Below are 20402 nucleotides of genomic sequence, written 5' to 3' on the forward strand. Positions count from 1 at the left end.
TAATGTTGTACATAGGCTACAGCGTTAACTGAATAAACATAATGTTTTGGAGCAAAGCATGTTGTAATGAGTTATGTTTTTTAATGGATCCTTTCCCAGTGTGGCCAATCTTTCAAAGAGTTTTCTGAGACTGACAGCTTTAAAAAGTAAACTATAGTTGTTGCAGGAGCAGTTACGACTTCACACTGTTCAATCTAAAGGGAAACATAAAGGTATCATTTTTTACACTGAAATGTTAATTTGTCTCATTTTGCCTAATGAATGCAAATGTCGTCTTTGAGGAAAATAACCCTGAAAATATTAATTAGAAACCTCACATTCATTGTACTGCTTCTTACAAGCTCTTTAATTAGGGAGCTTTTATCGTTTGATCGCAATGATAATTAGATTTCTTCAATTTCAAGGTTTGTTTACTTGTAAGATAACAGAATATAGAATCAAGGGATTCAAAGTTTCATTGATATCTTTCTCTCAGCAACCCTGCATCGTACCAAAAAAAACCCAAAACTTTTCCCAGTTCTGAAAAAATCTGCAAACACAAAAAGTATACCAATCTGAAAATGTTCTCTTTAAAAACCTACATCTGTATTATTTTGTCTAATTGTGCTCATATTAAAGTTATCAGGATAGAAGGACAAAAAAGAATATCAGTAAGCGGATTGTATGCAACAGCATATCATATAGAGTGAAAATTACATGCATATTATGGTTGAAAAAAAAAAGGCTTGTTAATTAAACTATCCATTTCTGCAGTGATTTGTAGAGGATCTTGTCTAGGTTAACCAGGCTGTTAACACTGAGCGCTCTAGCATGGACGAGCAGTAAACCGGTGTAATCCGGGCCTCCATCACGTCACCTATTGTCTGAGAGCATCGGGCCCTTCAGGGGCCGGACGTCCCTAACTCAACCGTGCCGTTCTGTCAGCGGGACAATTGTGCCGTTAATATGACTGCACGCTGATTTGGGGGAGAAATATAGTGCATTTAAATGTATTTGGACACTTTCTGGTAGTCAAATGTTAGTGGAACATAATGTGATTCTCTGCACCTTTGGTTCCTCTGATAGGACACTTTTTTAGGGGAAAGGACTTCAAAAAATCCCCTACTGCCCTGATAGCTGGTGTTTGCTAAGTGTCTCATGAAGCGGCTACTCTAGCATCAGCTGTTTGCAGATGCCGCTAGGTTTTATTAACTAACATTAACAAAGATTAATAAATACTGTAACAATATTGCTAATTTTTAGTTCATGTTAGTTAATACATTAACTAGTGTTAACTAATGAACCTTATTGTAAAGTGTTACTGATATATCTACTGCAATGAAAATCATAGATTTTTAAGTGTTGCTGAAGTGAGCAAACAGTTTTTAAAGCCACTGCAGAACAGCTACAAATGTTTTAAACGCTTTTGACGTGCCTCGTACGCTTACCGTCGCTGTTTTTGCAACCCTGGCCAATCAAACTTTTAAAAATTACCCCTGGTTTCACAGACGAGGCTTAACAGTTCCTGTTTGAACTGTTTTAACTGAAAGAAACTTCCCCTGATATCTTAAAATATATCAGTGTCATTGTTTTGTCTCAAGATTCACACCAGTAAAGTCTTTTTTATCTTCTAATGCACGTTTATAAAAGCTACTGAAATGTCCTAAATTGAAATAAGGCCTAATCCTGGCTTAATCTAAACCCTGTCTGTAAAACCAGACCTAGGTGTAGAAAGCATTTTCACTCAGAAATCCCTTGTAAATTTCACAATATATTTCAAAGTCATGTAACACATTAAATTTTGAAGTAGAAATTTTCTTGTGAAATGTACATTCTTAAAAATAAAATTTCAAAGAGGAGGGTTTTCACAGCGATGCCATAGAAGAACCATTTGTGGTCCCATAAAGAAACTTTCAGTGAACAGTTATTAAAATAACCAATTTTTCTTACATTTTAAAAACCCAAAGAACCATTTTTCACTATAAAGAAACTTTTAAGCAATCAAAAGATCCATAGATGTTAAAGCTGCTTCACGGAACCATCAATGGCAATACAATTTTAAGAGCATACTCCAATAATCTTTATTTACAACTTTTTGGTTAAGTTTTATTTCAATGGTGCACTTTAGACTTATAACTTGGATTATTAATAGACTGTAGGGTTAGTAGAATAATAGTTGTAAAGTAACTTATAGTCAGTAGAGTATCTATTGTTGAGCATCAGAATAAAGTGTTATCAGGTATTAAACAGACAGTCTACTAATACTCTATAATACTCTAACGAGAGTTAGTTGACATGTAAAGTTACTTATAGTCAGTAAAATGTCGGATCACCAAAATAAAGTGCTACCTCATGTTTTACAGTGATGCAGACATGTATTTTTGGGAACAGGAGTGCTTGTAGTGTGGTCCAGGTTCTGGGATGTGTCCTGCTGTTTGGGTTTCCTACTCGGGACAGCAGTGAGTAAATGAGACCCCCCGCCTCTCTACATCCCTGTATCGGCCACCTCATCCCTCTCTCTCTCTCTCTCTCTCCCCCTCTGTCTCTTCCCTCTCTCCTCCGCTCACACACTGAGACATTTTTCCACATTGGCCGGATTAGGAACACTTTCACTTAGATCTATGTGGTCGCCCCCACAGACAAAGAAACACTTGGAGACAGGATTAGTAGGATTAAAAAGGATTCACATATGTCCAGTTCAAGCAATTGGTATTCAAAGCTTTACACTTTCAAATGCCACCAAGAGAGAGTAAAGCAGTCCCGAGCTTTTCTTTGCATTGCAGCACCTTTATGAGAAACGATTCCCTTTCAACTTCCTCTATTGTGCAGTGAATTCATGTTTTCACTCTTTTTATGCGGGGATTTTATTGCTGTGGAAAACCAGCGAGACGACGAGAGGGAACACTGTTTTTATCCAGCATACACCAAACTGAGAACTTCTGTTTCAAAAATACTGTGGGAGACTTTCTTTCATTTCGATGATGTTCTGATGATTACCCTGCAATTTAGACTTTTGTTTTACTTTTTACACAAAAATGTTGATTGTTTTCATAATTACGAGACCACATACAAACCTCGATCGTATTATGCAAGCAAACTAACAATCTCACTTTGTTTGTTTCATATAAAGCAGATGATAATGAAGAGATACTGTAACAGTATAGCATAATGTCTGTATCTGTCATCAATCATCTGTCAAAGAAAAATTTGTTAATAAGATAAACATATTTAATATTTATCTTACCAGTACATAAATTATATTTGCTCTGGTTGTAATGCCTAACCAGATATGACAAAATTAAATCAAAAGATCTTTTAATTACGCATATTCAGTAAGTGAGCATAAATCAGTATAAGCACATTTTCATATAATAATTAAATATGTCAGACAGCATTTACTGCTCACCCATGGTCAAATGCTCAGTGCTAAATCTATAGCCTATCTGTTAATATTAATATTAATCATAATCGTAATCATAATCAGTAATTTATATAAACTTAGGGACAATATTAATTGTAGTTGCTGTAAGTACATTTCTGAACACATTGTCTGCTTTTTAGATTCATAATAAAGTTACAGAATTTTGTCAAAGATAATTGGCTAAAGTAAGTGTTAAATTTACGAAATACCGAATTCTGTTTTCATTCAGTTCAGGTGATTATAATTAACATTGTAATGTTTTTTTTTAGTTTTTTTTTTTTTAGAATTGTAACTAATTTGTTTAACTAAAAAAAAAAAATGTTTTTTTTATATAAATAAAAGTAATTGCACAGACACACCAAAGCAATGCAAATGTAGTTTTTTCACCATAAAACAGGTAAAGAAATTATAAACTAATTATGAAATTAAAAAAATACATACTGCATTTTAAACAATGACAATATGCATTCAGGATTAATCTTTGTAACAACACACACACACACACACACACACACACACACACACACACACACACACACACACACACACACACACACACACACACACACACGCCCCTAATCCGTAGGATCATTACTTAATATAATCCTGCTTGTTAATATTATTTTAGATGCGCGAAAGTAATAACAAAATATTACTATCCTATGACGCATACCAATAAACATACAGTAGGCTATGCATATTTTGTGATTGCATACATAATCAGTGAGACGAAATGAATGGTGCAAGGTGTGTTGTGACTGACCGGCATCGGTTCTTAAGTGTGGAGAAGTATTTGCAAAGTTTCGGAGGCTCCTGGGCTGAAGTGTCCCCCCATGGTGTCCTTACAATGAATATCAATAGATGCTCCTCTGGTCAATGCGACAGTCAAAGCACACCGCTTCAGATAATGGGGACGTCATCCTAACAAGACCGTTATGAATAGAGGGGCTCCTTTTGTTTGGCCCCTGTCGAGCAGCGCTATAAAAACTGAGTCCTGTGATGCGACTCCACAGATCGAGAGAGGTTCATCAGCGAGAGAGATCAAAACCAGGCGACACGGCCTCGGTCGACAGAGAGAGAGAGAGAGAGAGAGAGAGAGAGAGAGAGAGAGAGAGAGAGAGAGAGAGAGAGAGAGAGAGGAGCAAACCAGGCGACACGGCCTCGGTCGACAGAGAGAGAGGGACACAGACACACACAGAGAGAGAGAGAGAGAGAGAGAGAGAGAGAGAGAGAGAGAGAGAGAGAGAGAGAGAGAGAGAGAGAGAGGCTCCGGTGGGATAAATCAGGTGATCAAGCAGGAGTGACTTGAAATAAAAACAAGACAAGTGAAAGACAACCTCCTACACAAGCTCAACCATAGAATGAATTCGGACTCGAGCTCCAGCAGAGCCTCCTCTCCAGACATGGATGAGATGTTCCTCCGCGACCACCACCTCCTCCACCCGCAGGACGCGCGCCTGAACTCCGTGTCCTCCACACAGAACGAGCTGCTCCAGAAGATGACCAGCGAACACCTGTCCAAATCTCCCTCTGGCAGCAAGTACAAGCTGAAGAAGCAAGTGACCGAGCAGGAGGTCCAGCAACTGCGCCTGAAGATCAACGGGCGCGAGCGCAAGCGCATGCACGACCTGAACCTGGCGATGGACGGGCTCCGGGAGGTCATGCCGTACGCGCACGGGCCGTCCGTGAGGAAGCTCTCCAAGATCGCCACTCTCCTGCTGGCCAGAAACTACATCTTAATGCTGACCAGCTCCCTGGACGAGATGAAGCGGCTGGTGGGCGAGATTTACGGAGGCCATCACTCGGCGTTTCACTGCGGGACGGTGAGCCACGGCGGCGCGCATTCCGCGAGCACGGCACACCAGGTGCATCACCCGCTCCTCGGGAGCGCGCTGTCCTCTTCCACCTCCTCGACGCTTTCGACCAGTTTACCGGGACTTACATCCATCAGGGCCCCGCACTCTCTGATGAAGAGCGCCCCTGCACCCCCTCTGCACCTCGGGGGCAGTTTCCAGCACTGGTCGGGCCTGCCGTGCCCCTGCACTATCTGCCAGGTGCCTCCACCCCCCCACCTGCCCATCACTTCCACAGGACTCACGAGGCTTTCCACGGAAAACAAGGACGTGATGAAGTGAAGTGTGCATTGTGGACTGGACTTTGCATGATCTGTCTGTCTGTCTGTTTGTTTGATTGTTTTAGCCCTTACAAATACACTACTTCGTCCTTGTAACAAGGATCTAATTGATTGCTTTGTAAGGTAGCCTACAGTTATGGAGTATGTGCTGCATAATGCACTGTAAATAATGTCAGGGGCCGCGCGAGGCTCCGTGTACATTCACTGTAAATGAGAGTAAATTGTTCTATTCGAAATGGAATCTTATGTGTTTGAAGTTGCCCTGGAAACGCGAGCACTCCCCTTGCGCGAGCTTACTTTGGTAACCATATTGTCCGCCAAAAAAATAATAATAACCTAGGCTACATTAATGTAGGACTTCTTTTCTGACATTGTATGTGCTTCAGCGTTACAAATGTCGGTCACACTTTATTTTAAGGTGTCTTTGTTACAGTGTAATTATACATTTAAGTACTGAGTAATATCAACTGATTTTAGGATTACGGTCTGGTTTGGTTTAGAGTTAGTTGCATGCATTTATGCATAATTTATAGTTATTAAAGTAACTACATGTAACATATGTCAAGGACACTGTAAAAGAAAGTGTTACCCATCTCTAGGCGTTTTGGCGCAAAATGTGGCTATCATGGTAAAGTTGCGTAAGGCTACCTGTTGATCATGTGATGTGATGATGATGAGTCGCGTGCATGTGTCTTTCTGCAAAGGGCGTCAAAAGATGAAACCCACATGTTCCTTGTAACAAGGATTGTGAAATGGCATTTCAGATGGAAACTGTACGACTGTGGGTTTAGTTCGCATTAGAGTGTTGTTATGATGATATCTCTCTTTCGATTATTTTATTCATCCATTGTCTGCCTGAGTAATAGCTGAACCTTCAGTGTGTCGTATCTTTATTTGAAATTCTTCAGCATGAGCATGATCCTTTTTCCTGGGAAAATTTTGTTATTCCAGAGAGATTGCCGTGGTCTTTATTTTTGTACATTCTTGTTGACAAATGAGATATTTATTATTGCCCAGTGTTCCTGGATGAAATTTCAATAAAACGTTGCTGTAAAAAAAGAAGAAGATTGTTTTGTTTTGTATATTTTGTAACATGTTGTAGCCTACAAATTACATTTATTGTGCCTTGTATAGTTATTACAACTGCATTTAAAAAGAATAATGATCAGTTATATAAAAACATAATGCTGAATATAGAGATAAGTATCTGTTTGCAATATAACAAATTATTTAATATACAATCAAATATTTTACACATAAAAAAAATTGGTTCACCGCATTATTCATCACAGACAGAAATCATTGCCTTGGCACTCCACATAAAGATAAACAATCGATAACACTTTATTTTACAGTGTCATTGTTATGTTACATAGTAATAACTATAAATTATGAACATACATGCAACTAACCCTAAACCAAAACCTAATATTAATCCTAACCCTATAGTACATGTAGTTAATTAATATTACTCAAATGTATATTTACAATGAGACACAGTGTAACCACTATTTCCTATTTTAATTAATATAAAAGAAATAAAGAATGAAACCAAGAAAGGAAATAAAAAAAGACGGAATGTGCTTAAACATTTAATTTGTGCATAAAACATGCCGCATGAATGTAAATGAAAATGAAAAAAATACGGTTTCAATGATAGCAACAAAATAAAAATCTACTCGGTACTTTTACTCATATTTCTTTCTGAGAATCGTGACAGCAAAATTAATTTTATGAGAAAATATTATTAACTGGTATGATGATTAAAAAACGAGCAGCCTATACAAAAAATAGGCTATAATGTTACAACAATGTATATTAGCCTATAATAATAAGAATAACAGTTTTAAATAAAGTAACATAATAATAATAATAACAATAAACCGTTATATTTTATATTTTTATTGTGAGGGACATGATGCTTTATTTGGTATATCTATTATTTAAATTTTTTTAATGAAAATTGCTGAGGGAAATATTGGTATCCATAAAAAAATAATAGAATATTTCCTATATATCAGCGCAGAAGTAAATCATAAAGTTGCACTGGACACATTTGAAACACAAAGGCAGTCCCTCGGGTGCTTTCACAGACAGCAGCTGAATGTATGTTTGTAGAGATTACAAGTTAATTGTTCATGTGGGAATGGGAGTAGAAAACATCAGAGAGCGCGTGCGGATTACAGGAGCCTAAATGCAGAAGATTAGATATTCAGGACTCTATTCTTGAGGGATGTAAATGAGGCGAAGGATTAAAAAGCTCTTTGTAACTAACTCGTTGAGGGGCTCAAGCCCCTTTTTTAGTCAAGTAACAAGAAGAGCCTGGGCGAGCTAGTTTTACACTTTGTTTTTAGGGACTACAAACGGTGTATGAACACTGGCCAGGGCTCGAGGCAGATGGAGGGAACGCAGCGCGCGCTTGAAAAACGCCGCGTTGGCAGTAGGTATTTGCGTAATTGGATTCGTTCTACTGTGCAAAGCATTAATTTATCCGCTGATTTTCAGAATCAGCGAATTAGAATTTTGTCGTTAAAGTTAAGGAACTTGGTTCTGTAGATCGCTTGATGATTAGTGTTCGTGTTACAATAAGTTTGCAATTCCTGAAGGAAATAGCAGTGCTTGAAATAATGCTGTTGTTTTTTCTTAGGATAGATTTGGTTTAATGTAAATTGTATCTATTTTTCTCAGCATCCTAATCACTCTATAGATGGCGAAATAGATATAGGCCTAGCCTATAAGGGTGAAAAAAGAAGACCAATCACAATTCAGTAGCCTATAAAATAGAGGAAGAAAGCCAATGGCGATTCATCAAGCATTTCCATTTTGAACTCTGAAGTGTAGCCTACAAGTCAAGGAGAATAATGTAACATTAAATGTAAAAAACATTTCGATATTGGCCATCTTCATGTATTCGGGAGTTGCCCAAAATTGTACCTTTTCTGGAATATGGTTTTGATGGAGATCCAAAAGATTTTATGATATGAATTACCAAGAGATTTAACAACATTGTCTCTTGGAAACATTACGCACACTGTGTTGTAAGAGATGTATTGTAGTAGGCTATGTAAGACGAGTTTAAGGCAGGACATCCCCTAATGATGTATGAGTGAATGGATAGAAATTGTTAAAGAAATATACAATATGGAAGATTTGACTTTTATTTTTAGACTTAAAAAATACCTGTTTCTAAAATACTAGAAGAAATTGATTGGGTATTGTACTGTCAAAACAATCAATGACTTACAATACTGAACCCATATGTGAAATACTTGCCCCAAAAAGAACGAATCTGTTTCTATTGCTTTCCCCCCCCCCTTTTTCATTTCCCCCTAATGTTGTAGGCGTATGTGTCATTTTCTTGAAAAATCATCAATAAAAATAGCCTACAGTAAAAAAAAATAATTAAAAAAAAAATTCATATATTATATTTGAGACTTTTTTATATATATATTTGGCACATTTGACACAACAGACAAGGGCGGGCCCAGAGTGCAATTTTATCACGAGACGAGTTGAGCTTAACGACGATCATTTTTGAGTTGAATTCGTATTAGCGTAGTTACAGCCTTTGGTGTATCAGTGTTTCAGACAAATGCCATCGAGCTCGGTAGGTCGTACAGTGTAACTTGTTCCAGGGCTCAATATTCTGAAACATTTACATCACGTAAGACTGATATTATCAAACCATCTTTAAATTAGGCGGTTCGAAAAGCATTTTACATTTTCTAAAAATGTTAGTGGTAGCATGGGTGTTTTTGGTGGTGAAAATAGCCATCAAAAATGTCTCTGGGATAATTAATAGAGTCGTTTTTATCATCTACTTGATACTTTAAGGCATTAATAAAGTCACCATGAAATGGTAGAGTCTCTCCTTTCCTATTGAGACGTATTTTATAACGCATGCTTAATTGTGTCCACGGGGAATAGATTGGATGGTTGTTGTTTGCTATTGGTCGATCTCATTTGATTGACAGGTTGTCCCGCCCAAGCACCATTGCAAGCGTCATCAGATTAAGGGAGGGGAAGTTATTTTGATTCAAGATTATGAGGGCACATTCATACAAAAATAAAATACAAATTTGCACAGATACATCATTTATACTAAATACTGAAATATTTATTGATAATATGGTGACTTTAAAAACAGTTACATGGCAAAGGTTAATACCTAGATGTATTTACTACAGTATATTAAGTCTGTCTAATTCTTGCTTCTAGATTGTTTTGTGTTCCAAAAAGTGCCTAAGCTGCAGGCTAGCAAAATGGAAAGCAGCATGCGGTAACTATCGTGCGCTTCTGGAGTCAGAATCTGTCATTTGTCAAAGTCTGTGTTTATGTGTTATGTCTTCCAAAAAAGCATCTGTGAGACCGCTGATGTAGCCAATGAGAGCTCTGCGCAAAGCAATTCTCACACACTCGCTCAAAAGGAAATTAAACGCCTCATGGTATTTTTCGCTCCATGCCTCTCCCTTTGTTTCCTTTAATTACAGTTTGGTGGTTAATAAACTCCTTTCCTGCTGGTGCTTCATTAACCATTCTGATTGTTATGATAACATGTTTGTTTGCAGTTCCTTTTTACAAAGTTGAGATAGTTTTCTATGGCGCACGTTTCCAGGTTAGTAATTGTCAGGTTAACTAAACTCAGCTCAGCTGCTCATAATTTGAAATAAAATCTCTCAAAATCAGAGGTTTGTATGTAACTATTATGTGCTTAACCATGTGATATGATATTCTTATTATGTACATACATGTTGGTGCATTTAAAGTATGTGCATTAATTAACATTTGTAGTTACACTGTTGACTCTACCCCTTAACCCTAACCCAAGCCTTACCCCAAAAAAACTACAATCCATAAATCTACCCTTTCTCCTAAACCTAAGCATACCTCAAACTCATTAGCATTAAATGTGTGAATCTTCCAGAACAACGTTACACAGTCACAGCCACCAAAGATTTTAACCCAGACTTTACCTGTTGAAAAAGTCTTGCACACATTTATTCAACGTGTGATTTGATGCAAAGCACAGTTTATGTAGCACAAACGCTTCAGTCCACCGAAGGCAGCAGATTGCCAGCCGTAAACTCGGAGGGGTCAAGCGGGGTTGGAAGAGACTCCCAAGCTCCCGAGTAATTTCCCTGCGGCCTCTGTCCAAAAGACAGCTACGCTAAGTGGAGGCCTTTCTTTCCACACATGACAAATGGGTAGTCCTCGTCAGTGGACACACCTGTTACCAGAAACACTTGAGATTTTACACTTTCGAGAGTGGCCTTATTACCATCCGACCGCTCAAAGGTCTCGAACAATAGACGCGGACGTTAACAATGCTCCAGGCCCAGGGCTAAAGAGAGTCCCGTCAAAGCCAGGCTTGTGCCGGGCAACACCGGGGGCTGCAATTGAAAATAAATTTCAGTTGAATAAGGGCATGGGGCACATCGGAGGAACCCGCAAGCTTCGGCTAGAACAAAAGCAGTTGAGGGGATAAGTTATTGACTCTGCTGACAGGATGAATGCAGTTCATTATGCCTGCCAGTTACTCTAGTCCATGTCCCGGGCTGAATTAGGTGGCAGGTGCATGAGCCATTTTGCGCTGCCCCCGGGGAATGCCTAAGGCCTGTCATCAGCTGATTTCATAGACAAATGTTTATCCCATACAGCCAAAACAGAAAGCATATTTCCATCATAAGAGCGTTTTGCAACAGCCATTAGTGTCACCGCTCATTTGCATGTTAATTGTGCAGTTAAAGCGGCAATGTCCACGTTTGCTATTGTTCACACTATGGTACACTGGGAAAAAATGGTGTAGAAACTATTTTCACTCAGACATTGCTTGTAAATACAATTATGAAGAAACAGCAAGGAACACATTTAATTTAAAACGTGAAATTTTGAAGTTGAGAAAGGCAGAATATTTTTTCTTTGAAAATATTTTTTGTACAGTGTATGTTTTCAACGCTATGTGGAAATCAGTCCACCATTTGTACTGGCCTGGAGCGGCTTTATTAATTCAAAGTACTTTTTTATGCATCATATCACCCGTTTACAACACTGTCATTCTTCCGTTACAGGGCAGAAACTTCAAGCATAATGTCCTCATTTAAATTGATAATTCTTCAGTGTTCATCCTGGAGGGACTTCATTGCGGATAACCAAATTACAAGCTAAACAGACTAAGCAAGAAAGCACAAACCCTGGAGCTAAATGACAGAGAACCAGATCCTTTTTGTGTTAGTCAATCTACAACATCCAAGTCAGCATTTGGCATCCCTTTTTACTCTAAATACGACAACAAAAAAGAGCGAGGCTCTCAGTTCTGTGCTCCGTAATGTTCTCCTACTGTGTCTGACAGATGGCGTTCACTAGTTGGCCATAAATGGCTGTCACTGAGTGTTTGTCTGTCTGCCAGTAGCCTATGGATAAGGGACTCCCTGGGAGAATGTTACTGCCCTGATATTGCCGAAAACGAAATGTCCTTGATTGTCAAACGCCAACGAGCGAGGTCCTCACGGCACCCGGGCCTTCTGGTCACAGACAGGGAGGTTTTAGGGAGTTGGTGTGATAGGCGGATGTGTGTTTATTTAAATTGTGGTCCGACACATGCTTGAAAGCTGCTGCGGCTAATGGAGCATGAGGTGAACATGCTCTGTAAGATGTTGGGTCACCAGGGTTCACTCGAAGAAGAAGAATGCATTGTGTAAATATTTTAATGAAGTTGCTTAAATACTTTATCCTAATCCAGTTGAATGTTCAGATACAACTATATAAGTAAGTTGGTCGAACTGTAGGTGCTTTGTAAATTTTGCTCACTTGAGCTGTGTAACTTCACAAATGATGGGACTTTGGGGGCGGGAGTAACTGTACATCCAATCAGTGGCATGATGGGCAGCTGCAGTTCCATTTGGTGCCACTAGAGGTGCAGAAATGACACACGCAACCTTTCCTGCAAACCACCTGACTAGAGAATCAATGTACTTATAAAAACAGGATTCGTTAGGCAGAACCGGAATTGGAACCGGAACTGGAACTGGAATATGTCTTATGATTCCCAACCCTAATTGGGAATGCTGACAGATAAATTTCGCGTTACATAATTTTTTATTTTTTTATTCCTTTTCAAAATGTTTGTTGACTAATTTACATGAAGTTTAGAAATCAGTGGCTTCCTTTTGCCTACACTGATACAGTATACAGATGTGTGTTCAGATTAAAATAACTGACGCTGTCTACACTGATACAGAACACAGATATGTGTTCAGATTATAATGATTGACGCTGTCTACACTGATACTGTATACAGATGTGTGTTCAGATTATAATGACTGACGCTGTCTACACTGATACAGTATACAGATGTGTGTTCAGATTATAATGACTGACGCTGTCTACACTGATACAGTATACAGATGTGTGTTCAGATTATAATGACTGACGCTGTCTACACTGATACAGTATACAGATGTGTTCAGATTATAATGATTGACGCTGTCTACACTGATACAGTATACAGATGTGTGTTCAGATTATAATGACTGACGCTGTCTACACTGATACAGTATACAGATGTGTGTTCAGATTATAATGACTGACGCTGTCTACACTGATACTGTATACAGATATGTGTTCAGATTATAATGACTGACGCTGTCTACACTGATACAGTATACAGATGTGTTCAGATTATAATGATTGACGCTGTCTACACTGATACAGTATACAGATGTGTGTTCAGATTATAATGACTGACGCTGTCTACACTGATACTGTATACAGATATGTGTTCAGATTATAATGACTGACGCTGTCTACACTGATACAGTATACAGATGTGTTCAGATTATAATGATTGACGCTGTCTACACTGATACAGTATACAGATATGTGTTCAGATTATAATGATTGACGCTGTCTACACTGATACAGTATACAGATATGTGTTCAGATTATAATGATTGACGCTGTCTACACTGATACAGTATACAGATGTGTGTTCAGATTATAATGACTGACGCTGTCTACACTGATACTGTATACAGATATGTGTTCAGATTATAATGACTGACGCTGTCTACACTGATACAGTATACAGATGTGTTCAGATTATAATGATTGACGCTGTCTACACTGATACAGTATACAGATGTGTGTTCAGATTATAATGACTGACGCTGTCTACACTGATACTGTATACAGATATGTGTTCAGATTATAATGACTGACGCTGTCTACACTGATACAGTATACAGATGTGTGTTCAGATTATAATGACTGACGCTGTCTACACTGATACAGTATACAGATGTGTGTTCAGATTATAATGATTGACGCTGTCTACACTGATACAGTATACAGATGTGTGTTCAGATTAAAATAACTGACGCTGTCTACACTGATACAGTATACAGATGTGTGTTCAGATTATAATGATTGACGCTGTCTACACTGATACAGTATACAGATATGTGTTCAGATTAAAATAACTGACGCTGTCTACACTGATACAGTATACAGATATGTGTTCAGATTAAAATAACTGACGCTGTCTACACTGATACAGTATACATATGTGTGTTCAGATTATAATGACTGACGCTGTCTACACTGATACAGTATACAGATATGTGTTCAGATTAAAATAACTGAAGCTGTCTACACTGATACAGTATACAGATGTGTGTTCAGATTATAATGACTGACGCTGTCTACACTGATACAGTATACAGATATGTGTTCAGATTATAATCACTGATGCTGTCTACACTGATACAATATACAGATGTAGGTTCAGATTATAATGACTGACGCTGTCTACACTGATACAGTATACAGATGTGTGTTCAGATTATAATCACTGATGCTGTCTACACTGGTACAATATACAGATGTAGGTTCAGATTATAATGACTGACGCTGTCTACACTGATACAGTATACAGATGTGTGTTCAGATTATAATGACTGACGCTGTCTACACTGATACAGTATACAGATGTGTGTTCAAATTATAATGACTGACGCTGTCTACACTGATACAGTATATAGATGTGTGTTCAGATTATAATGACTGACGCTGTCTACACTGATACAGTATACAGATATGTGTTCAGATTAAAATAACTGAAGCTGTCTACACTGATACAGTATACAGATGTGTGTTCAGATTATAATGACTGACGCTGTCTACACTGATACAGTATACAGATATGTGTTCAGATTATAATCACTGATGCTGTCTACACTGATACAATATACAGATGTAGGTTCAGATTATAATGACTGACGCTGTCTACACTGATACAGTATACAGATGTGTGTTCAGATTATAATCACTGATGCTGTCTACACTGGTACAATATACAGATGTAGGTTCAGATTATAATGACTGACGCTGTCTACACTGATACAGTATACAGATGTGTGTTCAGATTATAATGACTGACTGTCTACACTGATACAGTATACAGATGTGTGTTCAGATTATAATGACTGACTGTCTACACTGATACAGAATACAGATGTGTGTTCAGATTATAATGACTGACTGTCTACACTGATACAGTATACAGATGTGTGTTCAAATTATAATGACTGACTGTCTACACTGATACAGTATACAGATGTGTGTTCAGATTATAATGACTGACGCTGTCTACACTGATACAGTATACAGATGTGTGTTCAGATTATAATGACTGATGCTGTCTACACTGATACAGTATACAGATGTGTGTTCAGATTATAATGACTGACGCTGTCTACACTGATACAGTATACAGATGTGTGTTCAAATTATAATGACTGACTCTGATATACTGATACAGTATACAGATGTGTGTTCAAATTATAATGACTGACGCTGTCTACACTGGTACAGTATATAGATTTGTGTTCAGATTATAATGACTGACGCTGTCTACACTGATACAGTATACAGATGTGTGTTCAGATTATAATGACTGACGCTGTCTACACTGATACAGTATACAGATGTGTGTTCAGATTATAATGACTGACGCTGTCTACACTGATACAGTATACAGATGTGTGTTCAGATTATAATGACTGACGCTGTCTACACTGATACAGTATACAGATGTGTGTTCAAATTATAATGACTGACGCTGTCTACACTGGTACAGTATATAGATGTGTGTTCAGATTATAATGACTGACGCTGTCTACACTGATACAGTATACAGATGTGTGTTCAGATTATAATGACTGATGCTGTCTACACTGATACAGTATACAGATGTGTGTTCAGATTATAATGACTGATGCTGTCTACACTGATACAGAATACAGATGTGTGTTCAGATTATAATGACTGACGCTGTCTACACTGATACAGTATACAGATGTGTGTTCAGATTATAATGACTGATGCTGTCTACACTGATACAGAATACAGATGTGTGTTCAGATTATAATGACTGACTGTCTACACTGATACAGTATACAGATGTGTGTTCAGATTATAATGACTGACGCTGTCTACACTGATACAGTATACAGATGGGTGTTCAGATTATAATGACTGATGCTGTCTACACTGATACAGAATACAGATGTGTGTTCAGATTATAATGACTGACTGTCTACACTGATACAGAATACAGATGTGTGTTCAGATTATAATGACTGACTGTCTACACTGATACAGTATACAGATGTGTGTTCAAATTATAATGACTGACTGTCTACACTGATACAGTATACAGATGTGTGTTCAGATTATAATGACTGACGCTGTCTACACTGATACAGTATACAGATGTGTGTTCAGATTATAATGACTGATGCTGTCTACACTGATACAGTATACAGATGTGTGTTCAGATTATAATGACTGACGCTGTCTACACTGATACAGTATACAGATGTGTGTTCAAATTATAATGACTGACTGTCTACACTGATACAGTATACAGATGTGTGTTCAAATTATAATGACTGACGCTGTCTACACTGGTACAGTATACAGATGTGTGATCAGATTATAATGATTGACTGTCTACACTGGTACAGTATACAGATGTGTGTTCAGATTATAATGACTGACTCTGATATACTGATACAGTATACCGATGTGTTTTCAAATTATAATGACTGACGCTGTCTACACTGATACAGTATACAGATGTGTGTTCAAATTATAATGACTGACTGTCTACACTGATACAGTATACAGATGTGTGTTCAGATTATAATGACTGACGCTGTCTACACTGGTACAGTATACAGATGTGTGTTCAGATTATAATGACTGACTGTCTACACTGATACAGTATTCAGATATGTGTTCAGATTATAATGACTGACTGTCTACACTGATACAGTATACAGATGTGTGTTCAAATTATAATGACTGACTGTCTACACTGATACAGTATACAGATGTGTGTTCAGATTATAATGACTGACGCTGTCTACACTGATACAGTATACAGATGTGTGTTCAGATTATAATGACTGACGCTGTCTACACTGATACAGTATACAGATGTGTGTTCAAATTATAATGACTGACTGTCTACACTGATACAGTATACAGATGTGTGTTCAGATTATAATGACTGACGCTGTCTACACTGATACAGTCTACAGATGTGTGTTCAGATTATAATGACTGACGCTGTCTACACTGATACAGTATACAGATGTGTGCTCAGATTATAATGACTGACGCTGTCTACACTGATACAGTCTACAGATGTTTGTTCAGATTATAATGACTGACGCTGTCTACACTGATACAGTATACAGATGTGTGTTCAGATTATAATGACTGACGCTGTCTACACTGATACAGTATACAGATGTGTGTTCAGATTATAATGACTGACCTTGTCTACACTGATACAGTATTCAGATGTGTGTTCAGATTATAATGACTGACCTTGTCTACACTGATAAAGTATACAGATGTGTGTTCAGATTATAATGACTGATGCTGTCTACACTGGTACAGTATACAGATGTGTGTTCAGATTATAATGACTGATGCTGTCTACACTGGTACAGTATACAGATGTGTGTTCAGATTATAATGACTGACGCTGTCTACACTGATACAGTATACAGATGTGTGTTCAGATTATAATGACTGACGCTGTCTACACTGATACAGTATACAGATGTGTGTTCAGATTATAATGACTGACGCTGTCTACACTGATACAGTATACAGATGTGTGTTCAGATTATAATGACTGACGCTGTCTACACTGATACAGTATACAGATGTGTGTTCAGATTATAATGACTGACGCTGTCTACACTGATACAGTATACAGATGTGTGTTCAGATTATAATGATTGACGCTGTCTACACTGATACAGTATACAGATGTGTGTTCAGATTATAAGGACTGACTCTGTCTTCACTGATACAGTACACAGATGTGTGTTCAGATTATAATGATTGACGCTGTCTACACTGATACAGTACACAGATGTGTGTTCAGATTATAATGACTGACGCTGTCTACACTGATACAGTACACAGATGTGTGTTCAGATTATAATGATTGACGCTGTCTACACTGATACAGTACACAGATGTGTGTTCGGATTATAATGATTGACGCTGTCTACACTGATACAGTACACAGATGTGTGTTCAGATTATAATGACTGACGCTGTCTACACTGATACAGTATACAGATGTGTGTTCAGATTATAATGACTGACGCTGTCTACACTGATACAGTATACAGATGTGTGTTCAGATTATAATGACTGACGCTGTCTACACTGGTACAGTATATAGATTTGTGTTCAGATTATAATGACTGACACTGTCTACACTGATACAGTATACAGATGTGTGTTCAGATTATAATGACTGACGCTGTCTACACTGATACAGTATACAGATGTGTGTTCAGATTATAATGACTGACGCTGTCTACACTGATACAGTATACAGATGTGTGTTCAGATTATAATTACTGACGCTGTCTACACTGATACAGTATACAGATGTGTGTTCAGATTATAATGACTGACGCTGTCTACACTGATACAGTATACAGATGTGTGTTCAGATTATAATGACTGACGCTGTCTACACTGATACAGTATACAGATGTGTGTTCAGATTATAATGACTGACGCTGTCTACACTGATACAGTATAAAGATGTATGTTCAGATTATAATGATTGACGCTGATATACTGATATACAGATGTGTGTTCAGTTTCTGACTGACTCGAGTCTGTCAACAACAGGACAAATAGAAGAGTGAAAGAACGTTCGCTTTGACGTGTCCTGTTTAAACAGCTGGTTTGTGTCTCCATACAGACAGTACAGAAAACATTTTCATTTTGTTATTAAAAGTCTTTAAACGTTCGCCGGTTCCCGCCTCCTCCTTCCCATAACAACGAACTTTAAAACATGATCCCTTAAACATATCTATATCTTTGTATATATCTTTCTTTGCACTCCCATCTGCTATCTAAACCAAACTCCAACTCTGTGAAACATGCCTTATGACCGTTTGTCATTATTTGCCATATCCTGTAAATGAGTGCTTCTGTTTTTTAATTTTCTACTTCTAATTATGAATTTGACAAAAGCAGATCACCACTCAGCAACTCGCAGTTATGGTAATTCCCACATGATGGGAATGCACCATTAATTCTTTGTGGCACAGCTGACAGAAAGTTTGAAAATGCAGATAAAGCGAGTTGTAAGATGTCTGTGTGTGCCAGCTCGTGTCTTGGCATAGAGAAGTACGCTAGTGCCCCTCACTGTAGGGGACACTGTTCGACAAAATGATGTCGACACACACAATGAGAGTAATAGACACGATGGATTTCTTATATTCATTTGGCAGTTTTACTCAGAAATAGATGTTATCGACTTTACAAGTCAGATAAAAATGTCAAATGCGTGTGCATATTGCATACTATGACACATTTCGAGGCCTTAAAACGAATTCATTGAACACAGGTTGTTACCAGCGGAGGAATAATGCGAGATGATTCTCCATTAGGCAAGCGTATGGATTGCCTCTCCAGAGGCGCATTATCTCAAACAAATCTGATTGAGCAAAATTGATACAGTTACTACTTAATCACACGCACAAAGGGGAGTGGTGTACGCTAATTAGGGCACATCATGCAGGCTCTTGGTAAATGGCTGGCTGTCAGCTCTCGTCGGCCGCTGAGAGAGACGCTAGTTAGCGCTGAGACACTGACAGTTTGGCTTAACCAACGCTCCACGCGTGGCACGGGGTAAAATCCAACGGATGCAGATGGTACAATGCAAGCTTATGCTCCAAGTGCTCATTACAGTGTGCTCAGTGTTGTAGTATGCAGAATACAACATGATCTGGACTGGTTCCTGTTTCAGATGAACTACTGCCACTGTGTCCTTGAGCATTTAACCATTTATCAAAAGTTTGTAATAATCAGGATTTTTTAATCAGTATCTTATGCTCACCAAGGTTCGATTTATGTGATGAAAAAATTGTGAAATATTATTAGAATTTAAAATAACTCTGAAAATGTTGTAAAGTGTAACTTATTCCTGTGATCAAAGCTGAATTTTCAGCATCATTACTCCAGTCTTCAGTGTCACATGATCCTTCAGAAATTATTCTAATATGATGATTTGATGCTCAAGAAAGATTTATGATTATTATCAGTTGTGAAAACAGTCGTGCTGCTTCATATTTTTGTGGAAACCTTGACATACCATTCAGAATATATATTAATGCTTTTATTCAGCAAGGATGCTTTAAATTGATCACAATATAGAGACACAAATACATTTATAACGTTTCTATTTTAAATACACTTATAAGAAGCAAACAAAATTCCACATACAAAATTTGGTGTAATTTGTGATGTGAAATCTTATAG

At 37.8% G+C, this 20402-nt stretch overlaps 1 protein-coding gene across 1 annotated transcript; it reads left to right on the plus strand.

The window, feature by feature from the left end:
- The first annotated feature begins 4761 nt into the window (after window positions 1-4761).
- olig3 (oligodendrocyte transcription factor 3) lies at window positions 4762-5535 on the plus strand. Its single transcript, XM_077223894.1, has one exon. The coding sequence runs from the start codon at window positions 4762-4764 to the stop codon at window positions 5533-5535; it is 774 nt and encodes a 257-aa protein (XP_077080009.1).
- Window positions 5536-20402: the final 14867 nt, after the last annotated feature.

The sequence above is a fragment of the Siphateles boraxobius genome, unplaced genomic scaffold (genome assembly GCF_051911475.1).
Source record: "Siphateles boraxobius isolate OS27281-9 unplaced genomic scaffold, OSU_SipBor_1 122, whole genome shotgun sequence".
Taxonomy (NCBI): Eukaryota; Metazoa; Chordata; class Actinopteri; order Cypriniformes; family Leuciscidae; genus Siphateles; species Siphateles boraxobius.

What these genes read in the sequence shown, in the direction of transcription:
- olig3 (XM_077223894.1), top strand. Translation starts at nt 4,762, where the DNA reads ATGAATTCGGACTCGAGCTCCAGCAGAGCCTCCTCTCCAGACATGGAT.